The 19,796-nt window shown below is 36.7% G+C and overlaps 1 protein-coding gene across 2 annotated transcripts; it reads left to right on the top strand.

Annotated features, from left to right (window-relative positions):
• Nucleotides 1-5: 5 nt before the first annotated feature.
• On the top strand, nucleotides 6-19,539 carry DCLRE1A (DNA cross-link repair 1A). 2 transcript variants are annotated; one of them, XM_050805665.1, is made up of 10 exons: nucleotides 6-252; nucleotides 752-1,882; nucleotides 3,671-5,332; nucleotides 6,948-7,081; nucleotides 8,483-8,601; nucleotides 10,047-10,187; nucleotides 11,768-11,913; nucleotides 12,698-12,852; nucleotides 17,024-17,165; nucleotides 18,956-19,539. In XM_050805665.1, exons 2-10 carry the CDS (start codon nucleotides 1,423-1,425, stop codon nucleotides 19,114-19,116), a joined length of 3,120 nt encoding a protein of 1,039 aa, XP_050661622.1. In that variant the 5' UTR covers nucleotides 6-252; nucleotides 752-1,422; the 3' UTR covers nucleotides 19,117-19,539. The 2 variants fall into 2 exon arrangements, with proteins under 2 accessions (XP_050661622.1, XP_050661623.1); XM_050805666.1 differs by lacking the exon at nucleotides 6-252 and adding an exon at nucleotides 264-369.
• Nucleotides 19,540-19,796: the final 257 nt, after the last annotated feature.

Below are 19,796 nucleotides of genomic sequence, written 5' to 3'. Positions count from 1 at the left end.
ATTGAGAGCGCCAGATTCAACATGGAATGAGGCCTCAGGAACAGCTTCCCAGAGGCCCAAAGGGAACCATTCCCCACCCTTCACATTGGGAATTAGCAGGCTTCCGAACAAAAATAAAACACAATAAATCCGTAGGACTTAAAAGAGCAACCTATTTTTTTAAAGTATTTTTAAAGTCTCTCTCTTTGACCAGCATCCGCCGATTCGACACGGCAATGACAGCGGGAAGTTGTTCCCGCCAAGACGCTAAAGGTAAAGGGGGTAGGGATAACCTCCAGAGAGAAGGTTTTGTAAGCTGGGAGTGACTGGCGCGAATGGCATTCACTTACAAATACAGCGTTTTGTCATCTGGGAGTGCTGAAAGTGCGGGTGCGAACAGATTTTTAGGTGGGGGTGCGGAGGGGAGCGGATGCAGCTGGAGCGGCTCCCTTGGGGCGCTGAGTGGCAGGTGGGCGGCGGCGAGGGTCCTTGAGGGCAGACCTCAGAGTCTTCAAAAGGGGAGGACTCTGAGGGCTTTTTTGGAGCTGGCTGTGCTTCCTGGAGAGGGTTAAGGCCCCGCTTCCTGGCCTTGCAGCCTCTAATGCCAGAAAATAAGGGAGAGGCTGGCGTGTGACCCCGTTTTGAGGTGGACAGAGGGCTGGCCACCTTCGGAACCATGGGTGCAATACGGAGTCAGACGTCAATACAAGCCCACCGTTTCACATATTTGAACTTTTTTCACATATCTGAACTTTTCTTGTTCACTGTGCAGGGATTGTTCATTGCTGCTGGAGGAAGATCATGGACTGTCCCGGGAAACTGAAGTGGTTGAGTATCCACTAGTCGTGGATAATGGCAGTGACTTCGCAGTTTTTTGCGAATTACACATCTCTTTGATTATGTTGTGACTAGTTTTGTTGGTAAACTGAGATAGCCATTTAGTGTTTAGGATACCTGTTGATCCACTTGTCCAGGGAGTGTGGTTGGATTTATGAATTATTTGGACGGTTTTCCACTTGAGAGAACGACAGTAGCTTCATAACAATGTTACAAAGCTCATTCTAAGATTAAGCTGTTGAACCTATATTTCCCATTAGTGCTTAATTTTCGAAGTATTATTCTTATTTTTATGAATCAAGTCCTGGAAAAGGACAAGATATTTGAACGAAATAGCACCCATAATGGAAAACTCCACAGTTGCTACTCCTGTGATAGGTTTATCTTAGTTTTATTGTGGTATGTATGGAACAGCAGGTGTTGTCAGATACAAGGTTTGTAGCTTGCCAATATGTGCATTACCAACATTCCAGATTCCCATTGAGTTGGTGGGGGTTTTGTTACCTTTGTTTTCCCAGCAAAATAATTCTATAACTTCTTGTGACAAGAAATGGACTCTCAATTTACTTAAGATTAATACTTCTTGAATGATAAAATCATTTTGCCATGTTAGAAGACATTTCCGAAGAAGACATTTGGGAATACAAATCTAAAAGAAAACCAAAACGAGTTGATCCAGATAATGGCTCTAAAAATATTCCAAAATCTGTTGAAAAAGGAACAGATGGAAAACACCAGTCAAAACGGAATAGAAACAGAAAAAGAGCCACAGAAGCTAAAGAGGTGAAGGACCATGAAATGCCCCTTGAAAATGCAGATTGTCAGACTTCTGTAGCTTCTAGTCAGAATTCAAGTTGTGGAGATAGTATTCAGCACACCCAAGACAAGGAGACTACTCCAGGAAAGCTCTGTAGAACTCACAGAAGCCAACGCGTGTCCCCAAAGATACGTCCAGTTTATGATGGATACTGTCCAAATTGCCAGATGCCTTTTTCCTCATTGATAGGGCAGACACCTCGATGGCATGTTTTTGAATGTTTGGATTCTCCACCACGCTCTGAAACAGGTAAGACTGCAGAAAAGCTAGCAGTTTCTAAATCATCTAAAAAGTCTTCATTAGGTCAGACATACCAATTCAGTGAAACAAGGAAGGCAAGCAGTAAACTAAAAGAGAGATGGGACACTGGGAGACACCCCCCATACTTGTCAACGGTATAATAGTAAAGAAAATGGCAGACTAGAAAACAGTTTAAATACGTTGGGTTGTTTCATAAAAGTTCCTAAGTATCTGGATTATTTTCCATAAATGTTAATTGAATCCTTACTATGCTGGGTACTTTCACACTGTTTACTTACCCGACTTTCACAACCACCATATAAGGTAGGTAGTATTGACATTTTATAGATGAAAGTTCTTAAAAGTCAAGTAACTTGCCCAATTGGTTATTTTTATGGAACTCCTTAGAAAACTATAAATAGGCTGGGCACAGTGGCTCATGCCAGTAATCCCAATACTTTGGGAAGTCGAGGCAGGCGGATCACTTGAGCCTAGGAGTTCACGACCAGCCTGTGCGACATGGTGAAACCCCGTCTTTACCAAAAAAAAAAAAAAAATACCAGAAATTAGCCACGTGTGGTGGGCTACTTGGAAGGCTGAGGTGGGAGGATCACCTGAGCCCAGGAGGTGGAGGCTATGGGGCGCTGTGATCATGCCACTGCACTCCAGCCTGGCGGGGGCGACAGAGTGAGACCTTGTCTGAAAAAAAAAAAAAAAAAAGCATAGATATAGTATGGTTTCTAAATATGGTTATGTTTTAGTCATCATGCTAATGTATACAGGAAGAGGAACTGTGAGGGAGTCTTAGGTGATTAAGATTCTAACAATAAATGTGTCAAATGATAATAAAAGTATGCTTTTTTTAATCTTCTAAAATATGTAATAAGTATTTAACGTAGAAAATCCTACTTGGAATATATATGGACAACGGGTTGTTGTGATTATTTTTATATTTTAAAATCATTTATATTCCATATATAGATTGTTTCATCTAAAAAAGTTAAATTCAGTAAAATAAAAAAATACTCAATATGGCTTTCATGTTAGCTATGATTCAGAATAAATTTTATTGTTAACCTGTAGTTATTTTAAAGTACTGCATGAAGACACACACAAAAAAAACCTCTTCTTTAAATTTGGCATTAGCCTTTCCCATAAAAGGATAGCAAGTGAAAACCTCATAAATTTGCTAGTAATTTGCTTTCATGTAACTTGAAAATCAAGAATGGAAATTGGAGTCCGTGATTGAAGACCTTAGGGTGAAATGTCTTATGGATGAAGCCACCTCAAAAAAATTTTCCTTCGGTTTTTCACTAAACTCCTGTGAATAGACTCTCAGATGGCTCTCTTGAATTAAATTCCATTCTATAACAAATGCTTTTAAGAGGCATTTTTAAGTTAGGTTGTAAGCCATGACGTTTTCTAATTTAATATAAGAAATATAACATCTTTTTTGAGGGGAGGGAGGTGTCATTTTTTGATAAACCTGGAAATTAACATATACAGGGATATGCCAAGATGGCTTATAGAAAGTTTCTCAATCATGGTAGTATGACAGGGAATAGTTTCCAAATTAGTAAAGCCTTATCATTAACCAATTTCTCAAATTCTATTCTTAGAATAGAATCTAAAACTTGTTCAGCGTATCAACAATTATAACTACTCTTATTAAAATTGTTACTTTTTATTGTATACAACGTGAATGTTAAATAATGGAACCCAATTTATACTGCTAATGTTGTCAAAGCTTAGTATATTCTTTGATCCTGTAATTTTTTTTCTTTATTAAAATTTCAGAATGTCCTGATGGTCTTCTGTGTACCTCAACCATTCCTTTTCATTACAAGAGATACACTCACTTCCTGCTAGCTCAAAGCAGGGCTGGTGATCATCCTTTTAGCAGCCCATCACCTGCATCAGGTGGCAGTTTCAGTGAGACCAAGTCAGGTGTTCTTTGTAGTCTTGAGGAAAGATGGTCTTCGTATCAGAGCCAAACCGATAACTCGGTTTCAAGTGATCCCTTACTGATGACACAGTATTTAAAAAAGTCTCCATCTCCAACCAAAGCCAGTGAAAAGATTTCTGCTAATATCCAAACGTCCCAACAAGCTCTACAATTTACAGAATTTGTTGAGAATGACAAACTGGTAGGAGTTGCTTTGCGTCTTGCAAACAACTCAGAACACATAAATTTACCATTGCCAGAAAATGACTTTAGCGACTGTGGAATCTCCTATTCTCCACTTCAAAGTGATGAAGACACTCACGATACCGATGAAAAACTGGATGATTCACAACAACAACTATTTTTTACCGAAAGCTCTAAAGATGGCAGCCTCGAAGAAGATGATGACAGCTGTGCTTTTTTTAAAAAACGACATGGTCCCTTACTGAAGGACCAGGATGAGAGCTGCCGCGAAATGAACAGCTTCTTAACTCAGGATAAGTATGATGAAGGATTGTATAGATTCAATAGTCTAAATGATTTGTCTCAACCTATTTCCCAAAATAATGAGAGTACTTTGCCTTATGATCTGGCATGTACTGGTGGTGATTTTGTGTTGTTTCCACCTGCATTGGCAGGAAAGCTCGCTGCTTCTGTTCATCAGGTAGCTAAAGCAAAACAAGATAAGCCAGAATTTCACTCAGCTCAATCAAATAAACAGAAACAGGTAATTGAAGAATCAGCTGTTTACAATCAGGTTTCTCTTCCGTTAGTTAAGAGTTCAATGTTGAAACCTTTTGAAAGTCAGGGAGAAGGGTATCTTTCTTCCCAACCAACCCAAAGTAAAATTAGAAAATTATCAAGTGAGAACTTGAATGCTAAGAATAATACTAACTCAGCATGTTGCTGCAGAAAGGCATTAGATGGTGTGCCCGTTGGTAAAGCTACAATTTTAAATACAGAAAACTTTTCTAGTACACCTGCTCCTAAGTATTTGAAAATATTGCCTTCTGGTCTTGAGTGTAATGCAAGACATCCTTCTACCAAGGTAATGAAGCAAATGGATATAGGTGTGTATTTTGGACTACCTCCCAAAAGAAAAGAAGAAAAATTGCTAGGGGAAAGTGCATTAGAAGGGATAAACTTAAATCCAGTTCCAAGTCCTAACAAAAAGAGGTCCTCGCAGTGCAAGAGGAAGGCAGAAAAATCTTTAAGTGATTTAGAATTTGATGCAAGTAATTTAAATGAGAGTCAGCTTTCTGTGGAACTTTCTAGTGAGAGGTCACAGCGTCAAAAAAAGAGACGTAAAAAAAATTCACTGCAGGAAGGAGTGTATCAGAAGAGATCAGATCACCTTATTAATACTGAATCTGAAGCAGTCAATTTAAGTAAAGTCAAAGTGTTCACAAAATCAGCTCATGGTGGGCTGCAAAGGGGGAACAAGAAAATCCCAGAGTCATCTAATGTAGGAGGATCAAGAAAAAAGACATGTCCGTTCTACAAGAAAATACCTGGTAAGTTGAAATATCAATACTCGATGTATCAACAAAGACAACATTTTTGAACTTTGTGTGTGTGTGTGTGAAACAATTTTTCGTATGTGTTTCCTTTGCTTTTGTGATACTTCATGAGCCTCTAACGTAGATTTGGTTTTTGCCTATTTTATTTTTTTTTTGCTCCATTCAGTTCATCAAGTTTCTATTAAACATGTCCTCTATGTAAGTGACTATACTAGTTAGGTAGATATTACAGGCTATAGAAAGATTAGTAAGAGAGGAGTAGGGATTCAGCTTAATACAAAAGGAGGAAAGGCATCTCTGTAAATAACTATAATAAAAGGCAGCCTCTAAATGCTTGTGAGAAATGCAAAGTACTAAATAGTTTCAAAGATGGGAAATGTCACAGATTTTACCTATCATAGTAAATGCCAAAAATTTAAAAACCGTATTAGAACTTAGTTTCTCTGCCCTTTCATATACTTGGTTGCTGCCAGCATATACTTGGTTGCTGAAAGATTTTTAAAGTGCTTTATTGATGTTCTAGATCTATAATTTGTTAATATAGCATTTATATATAGAATAGCATTTATATACTTCATAACACAAGTGGTGTTTTTAATAATTATTTTGATTAATTTTCTGTACTTTATTTTATTTATTTATTTAGAGACAGAGTCTTGCTCTGTCACCCTGGCTGGCGTGCAGTGGCGTGATCTCAGCTTACTGCAAGCTCCGCCTTCCGAGTTCACGCCATTCTCCTGCCTCAGCCTCCCAGGTAACTGGGATTACAGGCACCCACCACCATGCCCAGCTAATTTTTTTTTGTATTTTTAGTAGAGACAGGGTTTCACCATGCTAGTCAGGATGGTCTCGATCTCCTGACTTTGTGATCCACCTGCCTCGGCCTCCCAAAGTGCTGGGATTACGGGCGTGAGCCACTGAGCCCGGCCAATTTTCTATACTTTAAATGATCCTAAAACCGTGTGTTGATAAGCCTCAGTAGAATTGAGAAGTTATGCTTATTTATTTGCACATCGCCAGTCAGTACACTTATTATTTTACAACAGTATTTCTCAACCTCTTCTTCATCACTGCTCCTCTAAGGAACCTTTTTAGACATTTTTTTTCTTGTTTCCCACCCCTCTTCTCCAGTTTGACTGTGCAGCGAAATTCAAAGATGATAGATACATTGTTTGTGTCATATGTGAGATTATGTTGGCCCTCAAGCATTTTGGCTTCCTTAGATCAATACTGCCCCCACTGAAAATTCATGTTTTAGAAGAAAGTTAGCATTCTCCTTTTGCTGTTTTGCAGAAGTCAAGTGCTAAGTATTATGAAAGTATTAGTTAAAACAAAGAAGTAATTGGTTTGTAACCTAGAATTTTAAAAAATTCTTTGGTGCAGTTATTCACAAATAAAGGTCTCTATACTGAGATTCTTGGTAGAAACTTTTAAGACATTCTCATATTTAGTGTTACCTTTTGCTAAATTTATGTGGTATAAGTTTTTAAATATAGTTAAATTGGAAATAAGAGGTAAAGAGGATAGAGGGTTCATTCAGTATTTATCATCAAATTGGGTATCTTTGTTAGCTCTTGCTCAGCCTACTGTGTTGGTATTTTTATTGCAGGAACTGGCTTTACAGTTGATGCCTTTCAGTATGGCATGGTTGAAGGTTGCACAGCCTATTTTCTCACACATTTTCATTCTGATCATTATGCTGGATTGTCTAAACACTTCACATTTCCAGTTTATTGTAGTGAGGTAAGTTCTAGTATTCTAACTTTTGACTTTGTAGAATGCTGTGAATTTCTAAGCAATTTCGTTAAAAAAGAATAATTAAAACAGTCAGATCTTTCATTCTACTAGAAAAAAATATGAGAAAACATATTCCACATAAAAGTTCTAAAGTTAAACGAGTTAACATCAAGTTTCAGTTTTTAGAAAATATATGTTTTATTACATGGAAACAAAAGATAAACTATTTCACGAAGTACTAAAAACAAGAAGTTGCATTCAGTAAACATTCACTGAAAGCCTAAATGGATTCTAGGCAAAATACAGTCAGCCTGCTGTATCTGTGAGTGCCCTATCCATAGATTCAACCAACTGCAACCGAAAAGATTCAAAAATAAAAAATACAACAATGAAAAAAATGCAAATTTAAAAATATAGTATAACAACTATTTACATGGAATTTACATTGTTTTAGGTGTTATAATTAATCTAAAGATGATTTAAAGAGGGTATGCATAGGTTATATGCAAACACTGTGCTATTTTATGTAAGGGACTTGAGCATCCTGAGATTTTGGTGTCCTCAGGGGGTCCTGGAACCAGTCCCCTGCAGATACTGAGGGACATGACTGTATCGAGCTTCAAGGAGCTTATAACCTCCAGAGGAAACATTCATAAATAATGCCACATTGGAATTGGTATTATAATAGAAAAATGAATGGAGTACCTAGGAGTAGGGAGAAGAGAGTGCTTTACCCTGTCCTGGGCTAAGGTTAGACACAGTTTTGTGGTAAAAGATACCTTGAACTAATTATTAAAAAGTGAACACTTTAATGCTCATTACCAAAGGCTTGAACTAGAATTTGATTTAATCCTCACAGCATTCTTGAAGCGTGCTTCAAGAATTCTTTTTATTAATGAAACACTTGAGGTTTGGAGAAGTTAAGTGACATGCCCCAGGTCACAGAGATAGTAATGGCAGAGTCTGAACTTGTATGCAAATCTGTCTGATTCCAGGACCAGGCAGAGGAAAGAGCATTCTAGGTAGAGAATAAAGTTTATGTAAAGGCACAGGCACCTGAGAAATATGCCCATTCCAGGCACTTCAGATAATTCAAAATGGCTAGAACGCAAGGTAGGGAATAATAGGAGACAAATCCACAGGAATGGGCTGGAACCAGATCAGTCAGGCTTTTGTATGTCATAGTGAGGATTGACTCTTCACAGATGAGGTGAAGTCAGTGACGATGTTCAAGCAGAGTAGTGGCACAGCCATTACAGGAAATTCTTTCTGGCGTTGTGGAGTGTTTACTTAAATATGAGCAGGAAAAGGGATGTTATTAAGATGCTATGGTTCTAAACTAGATACGAAATAAAATACTTATTTAATGTTTTACTGCATCAGCGATAAGCACGTCCTGTTTTGCAGATAACTGGCAATTTGTTGAAGAACAAACTTCATGTGCAAGAACAATATATTCATACATTGCCACTGGACACTGAATGTGTCGTGAATGGTGTCAAAGTTGTTTTGCTTGATGCCAATCAGTAAGTATTAAAGTCATCTTAATAGCACATTTTTTAAATGTTCAAAAGGACAACACATTGGCATGATTATTTAATAACTTTTTCCATTATAATTAATATGCTTGATATTTCTTAAAACTTGAGTAAGATGTTTCTCCTTTTGAAAAATAATGTGCCCAATTATAGAAGCAGAGATTAAAATTAAAGGGATCCTCTAAATGTTATCTAACCCATTTTTTTATCCGGTTTAAATTACTACACTTGACATCTGAGATTCCATCTTATTTTTTAAAATACCTTAACGTATTGTTGCTGCTGTTCTTTGCAAGATAACATTTTGCCATTTTCTTTAGTATCATATATATAAATTAACAGCTTGTACTCCATTCGGATACTAGAGGGTCAGTTTTATCTCCTCCTACCCCTCTTTAAGAAATCATTCAGGCTTTAGATATTAGAGATTTGGAAGATTTTTGTTTCTTGGAAATAGCCTCTATTTTTCCCTCTTTTTTTCTTTTAATATAAAGTACTATCAGCATTCATGTTGTCAAAACACATTCATGTTATCAACTCTGCCGCTTTCTGCTTTCCATAGAATGTTAGCCCTCTGTACCATAGAGGTCATAGATGAAGAGAAAGAAGACTAAATACAGGTTTCCTAAAATCCAGGCCAAGCTATTACATTAGGTTGCCTTTAAGTTTTTGTCTGCTAATTTTGCTGCTGTTTTTTTTTTTTAATTGCCAGTTTGAGTTCTGATTTTTTTTTTTTTTGAGACAGAGTTTTGCTCTTTTTGCCTAGGTTGGGGTACAATGGCACAGTCTCAGCTTGCTGCAACCTCTGCCTCCCAGGTTCAAGCGATTCTCCTGCCTCAGCCTCCCAAGTAGCTGGGATTACAGGCGCGCACCACCACACCCAGCTAATTTTTGTATTTTTAGTAGAGATGGGGTTTTGCTGTGTTGGCCAGGCTGGTTTTGAACTCCTAACCTCAGGTGATCTGCCCACTTTGGCCTCCCAAAATGCTGAGATTACAGGCATGAGCCACTATGGGTGGCCAAGTTCTGATTTTTAAAGTCAACTTTATGGGGTTTTCACCATAGATCACAAAGTTAGCATCAAGCTAGTATCACATAGTTCGATGTCTCAGGCATACAAAACAGTCTTACCAGGCATAATATTCCTAGGATTCAGAGTTCATTTCCCAGGAGCCAGCCAAGGGCCAATCCTGAAGACATGCTTTTCTTGGGAATGTGTGGAGGTTGAGCAACCTGGGTCTGCCTTTCCTGCACATCAGTTCTTTTTATGATGTAAATTGCCTTGAGTTGAAGTGCTGCATTTCCTCTGTAGTGCAGTGCTATGTCATTGTGGTCAGCTAGTAAAGTGTGCTAACTTGGTGATAATTGAAATAGATACTGTTCCTTGAGGTGCTTGCCTGTGTTAAGAACACTCCTTTGAAATTTGTGTTCAGCTGTCCAGGTGCTGTCATGATCCTCTTTTATCTTCCTAATGGTACTGTCATATTACACACGGGAGACTTCAGAGCAGATCCCAGCATGGAACATTCTCTTCTTGCGGACCAGAAAGTCCATATGCTGTACCTAGATACCACGTAAGAGAGGTTTTTTGTGTGTGCTTCCTTTTCCCACTGACAGCCTTTGCTCTCTGTATTATGGTTATCAAAATGACGGCTTATTGCCAATCATTATTTTAAGGCTCTTTATCAGAGGGCTGCTGTTTGAAAAATACATATATACTTGGTTAAGGGCAAATTTGAGATTGCATGTGTTAACTGACTACAGCTCATTTTTTTTGCAATTTATTTTTGAAAACATGTTATATGAGAATCCTGTTAAACAAGGAAGAACAACTTAGGAGCAAACTTTAGGAAGACACCCTTTTAAGAGTAACTGTGTAGCTACTAATTGTGAAGAGAAGACAGAGGCCAAAATGTGATTCTGTTTTTGGGTATCCAAAGTTACTGTTGTTCTTTTCTTAAAAGATAATTTATAAGTGACAGTTTTGAATTCCTGAGTACTATAAATATAATGGCATAAGCCATTACATTTTAACTGTGTGTGTATTTCTCCCTAGCTTTATTAAGTAAATAAAAATTGTATATATTTCTGGTATATGACGTGATTTTATATATTAAAATATCTCACCAACTTGTTAGAAATTATCTTAACCATTTCAACCTGTTTCAAGGAGAAGTACGTTTGGGTACGATATTTTAGTAAAAGATGGTCTTTCCGCATCCAGTTTTCTCACATTGTAACTGATTTTTCCACTCTTCTATATGAGTTTTAAGCACTGGATAAATTAAGAAAATAAATTTTTTAAAAAAAAACCCTTTTTTGTTACCTAGTTCTATTCTGATATGATTCTGAATTTCCTCATAGGTTTTTAATGAGAAAGTTTTTCTTCCTCTTCTCTAATGGTTGACTAGCAAAAACAATTCCAAAAACTGGGAAAAATGTTTGTTTTTTGTGGCTTATTACATTTTTAGTGAAAAAGTGCTTGCTTTTCATCTCAAATATAGATAGATAGATAGTAGCTTAGAGTTAATTTTTCACTGGGTTATACTGTATGGAGATAGAACCAACTGGATCTGTTGTATTTGTGTGTGTGTATATGTGTGTGTGTGTGTGTGTGTGTACGTATACGTATATATACACATAGTATATATATTCTATGTCTGTAAAGAATGATATTAATATCAACCATGTCAATATTAACTGATTTAAAACTGTTTCACTAAATTCATGTTTAGTTTAATTACTTTAATCATTTTTTATTAAGTCAATCTTTAGTCCAGATATAATCCTTATCAATATGATTTTTTGATAGTGTTTGGAGTTAAATAAAAGATACTGAGTTTTATAATTTATAACTAAAATAGCTGGCTTGCTAGAAATATTCTTGGGGAAAAAAGTCTTCAAAAAGACAATTTTTTGAGAGTGATAAAAGAAATATAATGAAAAAGATATATTGAAAACTTACAATTTGATCATAAGTTAGTAGTAACTGGTAAATAATTCTAACTACAGGCAGTGAGATAACTTGTGGTGTTAATACATTATACTGCTGTTGTATGTAAGTTGCTAATGCTTGTTTTCTAAAATAGCATCCAGCTTAAGGTGATGGCTTTTTTGTTGTTCTTTTAGTAAGTACCATGATTCCATGTTACAGATATTGTAGCCCAGAATATACCTTTCCATCTCAGCAAGAGGTTATCCAGTTTGCCATCAACACTGCCTTTGAGGCTCTAACTCTAAACCCACATACTCTTGTTGTCTGTGGCACTTACTCTATTGGAAAAGAGAAAGTCTTCCTAGGTGAGTGATAGGTGTATCTAATTTACATTAATATATTATAAAGATCAGATTCTTTTTGCATAAAACCCTTTAAGTTTCTACTCTTGCATTTGATAATTATTTCCTGTAATGATTCAATATTACCTTTGAAGTTGAAGGAAAATTTGATAGTTTGAAACATTTAATCTTTGAAAGGTTTGACTTTAGGGAAACATTTGATAAGTGTGTTTAATTTAGGCTTTCTAGATATAAGAAATTTATTTATAGAGCAACTGCCCGTGCTACATTATTATTTAGTAAACTTTGAAAGATGATTAATGCATAGTTGTATCGCTGCATTCTTTGAGGATAATAATTATGTTAGCAGTTTTAATTTTTGTTCCTAAATGATTTCTGGATGTATAACTTAGTTTGTCCAGGTAGTATTGTACTAATTTGCAAAATACTTTCTATTTCATCTTAAGTATGGCCACATTATATCAAACATTAAAGATGATAAAGCCGGGGCTTTTAACTTCTTCAAATTTAGTTCCTTCCCTTCCTCTATCCACTTTCTATACACTTTTGCAGTTTTTAAATAGTAAATAGTAAGCCTTTAAAACTAAATTATTTGGTTTTCTCACAATTTATTCCACACAGTAAACTAACAAAATGTTTCTGTCTTTTTGAGATATCATGGTAAAAGTGTGAATGTTTTGAATTTCCTTTTATTTGGTAAATTCTTACCTTAAAATTTGCTTAAGCTGTAACTATTTTTTTCACAAGCTGTAAGTTTACTATTTTTAACCTTTTCTTTTGCCCATAGCCATTGCTGATGTTTTAGGTTCAAAAGTGGGCATGTCCCAGGAAAAATATAAAACTCTACGGTGCCTCAATATACCAGAAATTAATTCACTCATCACTACCGACATGTGCAGTTCATTGGTTCACCTTCTCCCAATGATGCAAATTAATTTTAAGGTAAGCATTCAAGAGATATGTCTTTTAGGGTGAACTAAAAAAGGTAATCTTATGATTTTAAACTACATTTAACTTACAGGAATTCAATTATAATAGAGTCACCCATAGTAAAATTTGCCCTAGACGATCTTTTAAGAGGAATTTTAAATGTTCATAGTTTTTCCAGATGTGCAACTCTGTAGAGTAATTCATATGCCCACCAGAAGTTTAGGAACTAGAGAACTAACATATAGGAAGGAACAAAAATGGAAAGGTATGCAGCTATCTGGTCATTAAAACCTTCAATTTTTAAGATAATTTTCCAGTTCTTTCTGGGTGAGTGGAGAAATGAGTGGAGAATCTAAGAGGTTCTTACTTTACTTCAGGTCTATTCTATTCTGTATTAATATTAAGCCTTTCTAGATTGATAAATATTGAAAATTTACTTGTTATGACAATTAAATGAAATAGTGGAAGTGTATCCTAAGAGGAAGTTTGAACATTAGTTCTAAAGTGTAAGTTAAGACATATGGTATGACCTTGCTGGGATTTGGGGGCTTATTTGTCAGATTTATTCGTATACTAACTAAAATTTATTCCATATACTAACATTTTGACACCTGGCAATTGAATACATCAAACCTGTATATTAAAACAAATTCAGAACATAATGCATGAAACAATGTATTTTCACATTTGTTATTGTGTTTATGAAATAAAAAGAATGAATTTTCGGTGAGGCAATGGAGGCAGGAAGACTAGAGCATGGCGTGAAGAGGGGCTGGATACTTTGATGGCCAAAGGGAGGAGGGTTGCTTGTTTGTTGGCCATCAGAGATGAGGATTTTTATGTTGTGAGGGACAGAGAGAATCTAAGATAAGAGAATAATTGATGAAGTAAGGTTTCTGAGCAAGACCTGAAAAGTAGGTAATGAGGTGCATCCACTTTGAACAGGAAGAGGGCCACCTCTTCCTCTCTGACAGTTCTCTCGCAGCCTACCACTCTACAGACTGTGCGTTCTGATGCATATGGCCTTCTTGTAGAGAGCATATATTTACAAATCCCAACTTAAACAAGATTTAGATTTTCACTACTACTCAAGCGTAATTTTTTTTTTTTTTTTTTTGAGCAGTCTCACCCTGTTGCCCAGGCTGGAGTGCAGTGGTGCAACCTCGGCTCACTGCAACCTCTGCCTCCCAAGTTCAAGCCATTGTCATGCTTCAGCCTCCTAAGTGGCCGGAATTACAGGCATGTGCCACCATGCCCAGTTAATTTTTGTATTTTTAGTAGAGATGGGGTTTTGCCATGTTGGCCAGGCTGATCTCAAACTCTTGAGCTCAAGTGATCTGCCTGCCTCAGCCTCCCAATGTGCTCATATTACAGGTGTGAGCCACCACGTCTGGCCTAAGCATAACTTGTTAATACAGGAATTCAAGTTGGTTTTAATAACTCAGAAATGTTGATTCTGAATGATTTTTTGAGGCTAGTGTCCTTGGAGGAGTGATCTGGAGTCATTAAATCTATATTTTTGATAGTCAAGTCTGTATGTTTCCACATCTAGGATTTTATAATAAAACACAAGTTCTTTGTGAAAAGGTCAATCTGTAAGGCTCCTAGGTGCTGATGGTATAATACATGATGAGAGATAGAAAAAGCTGAGAAAGAGCAGGTGGTTTCCATTAGGAGGTGGGGTTTACTGACCTCCTGCCCACTAGGCTGTAAGCTTGCAGAAAGTGAAATCTGTATCCTCTTTTCCTCCACACTGACCCTAGCAACTGTGTAACACCAGAATGGATATTTACTGGTATTGCCTTCAATCGTCCCTCCCCTTCCTCCATTAAAGTGACTGGGTATTGATTTTTTGAAGATTTCTTTTTTTTCTTTTAATATTTGTTTATTAAACATTCCAGCAATGATAATGGAAATACATATTTAAAATGTTTTTAAATAGGTGATACATTCACAATGGTAAAAGCAAAAATATAAAACGGCGTATTGTGAAAAGCTTTTTTTCCTCCCCTGTCCCTCGTTTACCTACATATTTTTGGAAGATTTCTTTTTTTTTTTTTTTTTTTTTTGAGACAGAGTCTCACTCTGTCGCCCAGGCTGGAGTGCAGTGGCTTGGTCTTGGCTCACTGCAACCTCCGCCTCCCGGGTTCACGCCATTCTGCCTCAGCCTCTCGAGTAGCTGGGAATACAGGCGTCCGCCACCACGCCCGGCTAATTTTTTGTATTTTTAGTAGAGATGGGGTTTCACCGTGTTAGCTAGGATGGTCTCCATCTCCTGACCTCGTGATCCTCCTGCCTCGGCCTCCCAGAGTGCTGGGATTACAGGCGTGAGCCACTGTGCCTGGCCTTGGAAGATTTCTTACCTCCAAAACACACATGGAGCAGAAGCTGATGTTTGTAATTAGAGCCAATTTTTTTTTTTTACCAGCCAAAAGTTGTGTTTCATGAGACATAATTACTTTTTGTGAAAAGGTAATCCTAATACAGTTTTCAAGGTGCCCGGGGTATGCCTGAAAGCCTTTGAAAGGCTATAAATAATACCATTCATGCTATCTAGTTCAACATCCCAAGTTCACGTATGTGCTACATAGTTGACTACCAACTGATTTAAACCTGACTGATTGATTGTGGTAAATTGTTGTAACAGTGATGTTATAGATGATTATTTGCATGCTGAAAAAATACTTCTAGTAACATTGCTAAAAGTATTTTTCTCCCAAACTGGTTACAAATAAACTAATAAAGAGAGACAAGTCATAAATCAGGGATTTCATATTGACTAAACTATTCTTAATAAATTTCCTCATGAGAATAGTTCTCAAATTGTGGTTAATGGGCTACTTGTAGCTGCTGGTAGTCTTTTTTTCTGTAGATTTGGCTTATATGATAATACCCGAAGTTTTTGTTTATGGTACAGGTTAATGATGTTTATGTGGTAACTCTAATTTGTCCCACAAAAAGCAAATATTAGTTATCATTTAATTCTTCTGGATGGTTTTACAGAGACAAATAGGAATGGATAGGTTTGATGATGTGTATTGAAAGTTGGACTCAGTTTATGTATTATATGTATAATTACTCTAAACCTCAGTTTCTTATTTTCTTCCTTTGTGAGGACAAGGGCAGAAGGAATAGTGATTAAACAAATAATATTACATTAGCTAGGTCCTAGACTGAGCAAGGCAAAAACTTGCAAATTTGCAGAGCCAAGAATATTGAAATGGAAATTTAGTTACGTATCAGTAACTTTAACTTTTTTGGTGTGCATAGTAATTGGTAAGAAATATGGTTGTCTTATGGTAGGTATTTTTATATTCACTTCTAATTAATAAAAGGCTCTTATTTGATACAAAAGAGAGATCAAAGGATTGTTACCAGTTCATCAACAAAATGAATTTTATTATTCATTCTAAGTCTTTGAAACTATGGGTTTTCATCTCCAGACCAAAAGTGTTAGATTTTTTGTATCCCTCATGCCATTATTATTTTAACTGTATTTCTCTTATCTTTCAAAGACTGAACTTCGGTCATTGATTTTCTAAGAGTTTTATCAAACGTCATCATTTATGATTACTTTAGGGAAGTTTTATTTTACTCAAGACTTATAAAGGGAGCATATTACTTTGAACAATAGTGGTATGAAAAGTTTTAAAATAAATCTAGTTCGTGTTTAAAGGGTAAAAGTCTTAAACACCTGAAAAGAATGCTATTAAGCAGCTATAAAATGTATCTCTGTGTTGAGTATAATGCCATTCGCATAAAATTATTTCTATCCACCTAGCTATCCCCTTTTGGTGTATATGCATGGAGATATGTTTGCATTGGTGTTTACCATTGTTGATATTATCTCTGTGGAGTAAGATTTGGAGAGTAGTTTTTTTTTTGTTTTTGGTAGCTATCGGAATTGTAATTTGTTTATACCTATTTGCTTGTGTTTAAAGTTGTCTCATTATACTTTTTTTTTTCCAGACTGTACTTGTTTAACTTCAGATAAGTAAAGGAGAAAATATTTTATATATTTTTTCAGTGATTATTTTTTAGAAGTATGGCACGAGGTTGTTGAAGCTAATGCTTAAAAAGTGAAAACTCCCCACGCCTGCGCCAGTATAACATCTTTAATCAGTCTGTTTTATTCCACATAACCCGTCTCCATTGACCTCAATGTGCTATTTTTATTTAATAGGGCTTACAGAATCATTTGAAGAAGTATGGTGGGAAATACAATCAGATTTTGGCGTTTCGACCTACAGGATGGACACACTCTAACAAGTTCCCTAGAATAGCAGATGTTATTCCCCAGACCAAAGGAAACATTTCAATATATGGTATAGTTATTAAATTTTCTGACTTTTAATGTTTATAATTACTTTACATTTTTAAAAATGTTGTAAAGTTCAAATCCAACAAAAACAGGCACCAAAGAATTTAATAATTCAAGAGTTTTCAAAGCTCTCCACAACTCTAATCCTGTGTCTAGTCCATTGTAAACTGATATAAAGGAGCTTGACTAGTAGATAGACATTAACAAATACAGATCATTTCACTTTGTGATCAGTGATATTGAGAAGAAATTGCAGAATTACTTGAAAGGACTACTGTGGTTACATACTGGAAGTATAGATGACAGTGTGAGATTGGGAGCAGGAAGATGATGGGTTAGATGTGGTGACAGCAGGAGATACAGACTTGCCTGTTTTCATCCTTGGAGGAGGTTTACCACTGCCTTCAGAGTTGGCTTATTGTAGTGACAGCTGATGGAAACATGTTTGACGTGTCACCAGACCAGTGATTTCCCCTAAGCCTCTAAAGACCCTAGCATACTGAAAATAGGACCCTTTTCACCTTTCTTTGTGGTACTTGATCTTCAATAAAGAAGATAAAGTGTGTGGGGGGGGGTTTCCTATTTTTTTTTTTATGTGTGCAAAGCTTGGGGACAAATCCATTTACCTGCTCTGGAAGTGAGAGTCTCCTGCTTGTTATTCTTCACATTTGACTCATATTTCTTCCATATTTTCCTGAAACCTGTAGCTAAGTGAAGTGTCTAAAGGAAGAATTGTTTAAAAAGAAGAAAATCCTAATTAAATAGGACTCTCTAGAAATGCATGTTATTAAATATACACACAAAAAAGTAATAGATTTTTGAAAGTTCTAAGTTTCATATCTGTATTAGTCCATTCTCACACTGCTTTAAAGAACTATCTGAAACTGGGTAATTTATGAAGAATAGAGGTTTAATTGACTCACAGTTCCACAGGCTTAACAGGAAGCATGACTGGGAGGGCTCAGGAAACTTAAAATCATGACAGAAGGCAAAGGGCAAGCAAGCATGTCTTCCCTTAGTGGAGCAGGAGAGAGAGAGAGAGAGAGAGAGAGCGTGCAAACAGGGAAATGCCACACACTTTCAAACCATCCGATCTCCTGAGAACTCACTCACTATCTTCTTCTTCTTATTATTATTATTATTATTATTTTATTTATTTATTTATTTCTGAGACAAGAACCTTGCTGTGTCGCCAGGCTGGAGTGCAGTGGCAAGAGCTTGCTTGGCTCACTGCAACCTCCATCTACCCGGTTCAAGCAATTCTTCTGCCTCAGTCTCTCGAGTAGCTGGGATTACAGGCATGAGCCACCACGCCTGGCTACTTTTTGTATTTTTAGTGGCGATAGGGTTTCACCACGTTAGCCAGGCTGGCCTCGAACTCCTGACCTCAGGTAATCTGCCTGCCTCGGCCTCCCAAAGTGCTGGGATTACAGGCATGAGCCACCATGCCTGACCAAGAACTCACTCACTATCAGAAGAACAACAAGGGGCAGATCCACCCCCATGATCCAGTCGCCTCCAGCTAGGCCCTTCCCGCAGTACATAGGGATTACAATTTGAGATGAGATTTGGGTGGGGACACAGAGCCAAACCATATCGGCATCATTTTAATGTCTTAATCTTTATTATTCATAAAAGATATCAACAGGTTTTCTTATGAAAACTAAAGCACCAAGGAGTTTTTGACAAAAATACTGTGGATTGCTTTTCTCTTTTGTTTTATTCTATTTTAGGATTGTGTATTTTTAAATTAATTTGATTTTAGTGTACAACTTCGTTTCTTTGGTATTACAGGAATTCCTTACAGTGAACACAGCAGCTACCTAGAAATGAAGCGCTTTGTCCAGTGGCTGAAGCCCCAGAAAATCATACCTACCGTAAATGTTGGCACCTGGAAATCTAGGAACACAATGGAGAAATATTTTAGAGAGTGGAAATTGGAAGCCGGATATTGATGATACCTCCAAGTATTCAGTAGTAGTTGTAGCTTGGATGTAGCTTGTTAGTAGTTAAATCTATAGAGATATGAACTGCACTTTGTGTGGAAAAACCTCAGTGAGATTATTCAGATAGTTTACTTTCTCATTTATGTTTGAACAACATGTTCATGGTGCTGAATGCCTCTCAGTGTCATCAAGGATAACTGAAACTGGGTCTCCCTGGGACCCTTAATTTCTTGTCCCCTGCCCTCCATGGGCAGTTATATTCTGCATCAAGCCTTGGAAGAGGAAGCAGAGGCAGATTCAGAGACCAGGGATTAATGATAATTAATAAACTAGATGGAAGTATTATATATATAAGTAATTATGTATCTTTAAAATTATGAGATGAAACTTTTATATGACATGCATACCTAAATAAAATTAATATAAAATTTGTTCTAGTGTCTTTTGGTTTTTTTGTTTTGTTTTTAGTAGACTTTATCATTTCTTTATCTATTTATTTTTGAGATGGAGCCTCGCACTGTCACCTGGGCTATAGTGCAGTGGCTCACTGCAGCCTCCACCTCCTGGGTTCAGGTGGGTCTCCTGCCTCTGCCTCCCGAATAGCTGGTATTATAGGTGCCCACCACCATGCCTGGCTAATTTTTTTTTTTTTTTTTTTTTTTTTTTGAGACGGAGTGTCTGTCGCCCAG

Source organism: Macaca thibetana, chromosome 9 (genome assembly GCF_024542745.1).
Source record: "Macaca thibetana thibetana isolate TM-01 chromosome 9, ASM2454274v1, whole genome shotgun sequence".
Classification (NCBI taxonomy): domain Eukaryota; kingdom Metazoa; phylum Chordata; class Mammalia; order Primates; family Cercopithecidae; genus Macaca; species Macaca thibetana.
This window is presented reverse-complemented; position numbering and strand designations above follow the sequence as displayed.

Bases quoted from the DNA above. Each gene is read 5' to 3' on its own strand.
- DCLRE1A (XM_050805665.1), top strand. From the start codon at position 1,423: ATGTTAGAAGACATTTCCGAAGAAGACATTTGGGAATACAAATCTAAA. The intron at 8,602-10,046 runs GTAAGTATTAAA...ATTTGTGTTCAG, and splicing joins GTTTTGCTTGATGCCAATCA to CTGTCCAGGTGCTGTCATGA. The intron at 11,914-12,697 runs GTGAGTGATAGG...TTTTGCCCATAG, and splicing joins AAAAGAGAAAGTCTTCCTAG to CCATTGCTGATGTTTTAGGT.